Source organism: Lycium barbarum, chromosome 4, assembly GCF_019175385.1.
Source record: "Lycium barbarum isolate Lr01 chromosome 4, ASM1917538v2, whole genome shotgun sequence".
NCBI lineage: Eukaryota > Viridiplantae > Streptophyta > Magnoliopsida > Solanales > Solanaceae > Lycium > Lycium barbarum.
This window is the reverse complement of record NC_083340.1, coordinates 7,957,672-7,963,322: the sequence shown is the minus strand read 5'-3', so window position 1 is coordinate 7,963,322 and position 5,651 is coordinate 7,957,672. Positions and strand designations below refer to the sequence as shown.

Genomic DNA, 5,651 nt, shown 5'->3' with positions numbered 1-5,651 from the left:
AAATTATGACGGCATTAACACATTTAGGATAAAATAAGAGAATGTCGCTTGAGATCATTTGTTCATGTTTTATATCGACTTATGAATGCACCAATTCGTACGTGTGAAACTATAATGATTGAAAGTGCGTCATGTTTTGTTTTGTGTCGACCTATGAATGCACCAATTCGTATGTGTGAAACTATAATGATTGAAAGTGCTAAAATAAGAAGAGATAGATCTAATATTGCATAGAAGGAAGTCGTGCGGATAGACCTGCATTTTCTTGGTTAAATGCAAAATAGGTCACAAGAAGGAAAGAAGTGATATCAGAAGCAGATCTAGGATTTAAATTTTATGGGTTCAATCTTAAGATTTTTAGCATTGAATTCATTATATTTTTTTAAAGTTAGGGGTTCATATCTACTATTTATTGCAATTTTAATAATTTTTTACACATAAATTTAAGCTCCGCATCGAAAATTTGGAGTTCAGTTGTCAGAAAATTTTCAATATTATTATATTCATTTATACATGTTTTCAATATTATTATTATATATGTTTAACTGATTTGCACGTTTATTTTTATTTGGTGTTATGATTTACATATAATCGAGTTTAAATGGATAAAGAAAGATTTATAAAACCCAACGCAATTGATCAACATTTACTACTATAAAACACGGAAGTTATCTGATGATCCAAGGATTAATCAGTTTTAAAACAAAGTTGAAGGAATTTGGATCAACAAAGAAGAATTATGTGATCGTCGAATTTCATTAATTTGACTCTTCATTGTTTTAAGTCGCTAAAAGAATCCTTCAAATTTCCTTTCACACTGGTAAAATTTGATTTGAACCAAAGGAATCGACAATTCAACATACACGATCAGAACATTATTATATGACTAGCTGGCATCAAAGACTATCGTACTTACAAGAGTTGAGGCACATTTAAAACTCTTAAAGGAAGAGACTATAGGGACTAAAAGTATGCATTGAACCTTCTAATATTATCATACAAGCATATTTCTTACTGATACTGTAGCTAAGCAACTCTTGTTCAGTAGTATGCTAAAACAAAAACAGAAGACAACCCGAGCCATCAAGCACTAAAGCCCCGATTCACAGCGCTATACTCCTCTATCCTATGCCCATTGCAAGCAGCCATAAAAGCTTCCTCCATAGCATTTATTGAGACACCATTGTTACAAATGTTCGCAAATGATCTCATGTGTTTCATGCCATATTGTGTCAATGAACCACAATGTGCCTCGAAAAGACGAACCTGGCGAAGAAAAACCAGTATCAAGCTGGTATATTAGGAGTTCAAGTTATAAAATATGACAACCGTTAGTTGCACGTAAGAGCAGATTTTTGGATTACCGTTGATTTTAGGCATTCCCAATCATCGACAAGAGGTAGACCAGGCTCCCGGACAGAGTTGAGAACAGAAGAGCCCTTTGTTGGTCCGAAAAGAAACACTCCGATTGCTTCTATGCTCCCATCAAGATGTTGCCTATGCAGCATCATCTCGGTAATCTCTTTTCGAAGCTTGGCCTTCTCGAATGAATTGTCTTCTAGCTTCTTATACTGTACAGATCAAGAAGACACGTCTCAAACCCGAGCTAAAGTAAAATGAAACGGATATCCCACAAAGCATCACTATAAAAAGGCTGCTTGCAGTGTTCTAATTTTGGGTGTGCTTTTAAATTTGAGCTATCTTTCACAGGTGAATTCCTAGCATTCAAAATTCCAGTTTAAGCTCTAGTTCAATTTAAAGAAAAAAGGAATAGGCTACATCTTGTAATCTGGCTTTACATAAAAAGACCAGGGAATTTGTGAGCAACTATACAAACAACTGCTTTCACTTCATTAACGGTCATTGGATAGAACACAAGCTAAATGCATTGTAGTCACAGGACAAACTTGTACCAGTCCATCCAACTCTATATGACCAACTAACTATTTCTACTTCAATCAATTTTTGTCCTCCTCCTATGATATGCGTAATGAAATTACTTAATTATTATAAAAGGATATACAAAGAAAAAATTAATTATGTTATGAAACTCGAGCTCAAACTTACTCTTTCCCATAGGAAGAGAAGATCAGCATCCCTCTGGTTGACCACTTCTAAGCGTGCAAAATCAATCTTGTTTTCAGGAAGATTCACAGTGGCAGGATCAAATCCTTGGTACAAATAAACTCTCTCTGGCTTAATTTCTTTGCTTCCATATTCCATAACATGAGATCCAGCATTATAGTTGCTGAAGTTGGAAGTTCTTTCCCTCACCTACAACGACAACATAACATTCAATGATGATGATGATGTGCAAGGATATATTAGAGGCTCCAAATAACGTATTTTGGTTTGTCACCTTCTCGTACTGCTGCTTTATTGTTTCCTTCTTCAGGTTATGAGACTCACTGGAAACAAAGTTAAACATTGAGTGATTATCATTAAATAAATAGCTTTACGTATTTTTTTATATCACGTCGACAGATTAGATTTACAACAACAATTTCCTGCATTTAACTACTAATCAATTAAGCAACCTTTACTTTGCATTACCTATCCTCCATCCATGCAACACTATATAAGTCCCCCAAACATGTGATATATTCTGATGGAGGTGGAGGATCCATTCCTGGGCAATACGTACCCCAACTACTTTCTTCCGCGTTTGATGCTGTTGTCACATAAATGTTCAAGTTTTCAGGCATTAACCCCTCAAAGACACTACCGCTCTCACAAGCTTCGATGTAGAGGACCTACATAAAGCACAACAAACGAAATCCTAAATATTTCTTTTCGGAAATGGAACTACCTCAAATGGATTACCTAAAAACATTAAAATTAATATAGAGCTTTGCACTTTTTACCATCTCTTTGTAGGTCCCAGATGCATGTTTCTTTTTCAAGACCTCGATAAAATCTTTGGCATAAAGGAAAGGCATATTCGGCATCCCTGGAACAAAAATAAAACTTTGAGACATACTCATGAACAGAAATATATCTTCTCCAATTGACTGTTAGTAACTGTGCTTCAAAATAAAATTTCTTCATGAAATTGTATGAAAAAAAGATACAAGCTAGATATAGACTCACCGAGCACCCCTGGACCACCATGATCAGAGTAATATAAAAATATTCTGTCGTTCGGTTTACTATCTACAACCTTTCCACTTCCACCTTTCACCGCACTCTTATCACCCAGAAGCACGGCATACAAATTCACTGCAGTGACGTGCTCGCCAGTGTAGTCCTACCATAATCATCTTACCAAATGTGAGATTATTGCTTGCTAAAACAAGGGAGAAATATACACTCTAAAATTAATCAACTCCACAATATGAATACTGCAAAAGTAAAGAACCAAGCTTCACAATTTTCTCTCGGAGTTCTGCACCTATTTTGTGTTTCCACATTTTAATCTGCTCCTCTCACCAAAATAGAGTTCATAGTTGAATCAGCCTTCGATCAAAAAACTAAAATCATGGACGAAGCACATCCAACCAATTCGAGTTGGCAATAGTCTAAAATTTTCACTTTATCTGCTAGACTTGTACCTAGACTGGTACCGATTAAAGAATCTTTTTGTGAAGTCATATTTGTTTTTCATATAAGAGAAAGTACTAGCTTCCCTGTGGGTCGCATTTCAAGTCTGGCTTATCATAATTGCCTTAGCAATTGCCAACATTTGCCTCTCCTAGTATAGAGCTTTGCTTCTTTAAGGTTCGATGTTTTGTTAAAGAAACCTCAAAGGGAACTTGAGGCACCACATTTTTCAACAGAGAAATGGCAATATGTTATGAACGTAAGTACGTAACCACGACAGAAGATCCACTTGGGAAGCTGTCAAATTGCATTTTGGACCTTGGTTAAAAGTACATGTGCACTATGCATGAAAGGACAAGAGGAAATATTATGTTAGGGCTATGCAAGAACTTCCTTTTTCCTTTCTTATTAGTTGTGTACTTAAACCTGGAACCTCCCTACTTTCTTTGTTTTCCTTTTCATTTTAGTTCCTTTTTATGAAAGTCTCTTTATCTTCTTCAATAAACATGGCTTCATTATACACAATATAACGATAAGATATAACATCTGGTTATTACCTTAGGCACACTGGCATAGACATCACTACCATTCGGATGATTGATAATGACTCCAGGTCTTGGATTCAACTCACTCTTGGCAATGTCATCATACATGAATACTATTATGTTCTCGTCTTTCAACCCCCCTCTTTTCAAGATTTGGTAAGCATGACATACATCTGCCTGCAGTCACCCCAAATAGCTTTAGCTTCAAAACCAATTAGCAGACTAAAACCAAAAAACAATTAGCTAACTGAAAATACTTGATTAGTAATGACAGTTGCATCTCTACCAAAGGAAACATCTAGCAATTCCTATTTGCATGAACAAGTAGAGTTAGCTACTATATAAATAATTCACAAGATATCGTTTCTGCAAGTACGATAGTTACAGGTTTAAGAATCAGTAATTAAGTACTGTTCCCTCCTAATTTGAGGGGGACTTTTAGCTTGTAGAGATTTATAACCTCTTTGGCCAAGATAAGTATTGTTCGAAGGACTATTAAAAGAGTAGCAATTTGAGTCTTGGCTAATCAATTTGAAAAACACGTTTACCAACGCTAAAAGAGCAGCACAATTGTGCTTGACCAAACATTTAAAAAGTGCTTTCAGCACGGCTACTACTCATTTTTCCTCAAAACTTGGCTGAAGACCCTCAACTCTCTAAAATCATGTTTTCTCTAGGAAGTTCAGCACTTTTGCCTTTCCAAAAGCTTGGCCAAACAATATTAATTTGATTAACATCCAAACTAGAACCAGACTAGACTAATACATGTTTTCTAGATAATGAGCCATTCTCATCAGAACAAAATGGTGAAAGTACACTTAATTCGAATATGGGAAAGCGAAAATTGCCACACTCTTTCAGGTTTCAAGAAATAGTACTATTTTCTAGAATTCCCATTGAGGGGGATTGAAACAATTTTTCATTTTTAGTTTTATTTTCTTTAGCTCCACAGTAGAATCTGCATGAAGGTTGTTCATATTCATCCTTTTAATACCTGATGCCGATAATTTCCATATCCATTCGAACCAGCAACGAGAACCGCCCACCGCACGCCACCATCCTCTTCCACCTCATCATCATCACGATCTACCGGAGATCGTATTAAAGGGTCCCACAACCGGTGGGCCCTACCTATCCTTCTACCAATCTTGGGTTCAAAAGGAATAGCCCCCACCATAACCAACATCATCAAGATCATGCATACTGCAAAATTAAAGGACCCCATGAAAAAAAAAAACTCAAATTTCGAAGAGGGTTGATTGAAATGAAAGTGAACAAACAGAGGAGCTGATAATTTTAGTATGAAATTTGTGAAGTGGTTTGGTTGATTTGAGGAGTATATTATGTATGTGGCGGTGTGTGTAGACATGCAGAACCAGAGAGTGACACCTATGAAGAGTTGTGGGTCCAATGGTTGTGTCTTTGTACCAGGTGGTGGTTTATGTTGTCGTTGTACGACTCTTGAGTTAAGAGTGGAAAATGCTGCTTGATATAGAGCCCGTTTGGATTGGCTTATAAGTTGGCTTATAAGCTGTTTTCAGCTTTTTTGAGTGTTTGGCTGGTCAG

The 5,651-nt window shown here is 36.2% G+C and overlaps 1 protein-coding gene across 1 annotated transcript; it reads right to left on the bottom strand.

Annotated features, from left to right (window-relative positions):
• Window positions 1–848: 848 nt before the first annotated feature.
• LOC132635071 (legumain) lies at window positions 849–5,400 on the bottom strand. Its single transcript, XM_060351289.1, has 9 exons — window positions 5,080–5,400; window positions 4,098–4,262; window positions 3,091–3,247; window positions 2,865–2,950; window positions 2,554–2,753; window positions 2,360–2,408; window positions 2,068–2,274; window positions 1,365–1,571; window positions 849–1,266 (listed from the first exon to the last, which is right to left on the bottom strand). Exons 1-9 carry the CDS (start codon window positions 5,308–5,310, stop codon window positions 1,084–1,086), a joined length of 1,485 nt encoding a protein of 494 aa, XP_060207272.1. The 5' UTR covers window positions 5,311–5,400; the 3' UTR covers window positions 849–1,083.
• Window positions 5,401–5,651: the final 251 nt, after the last annotated feature.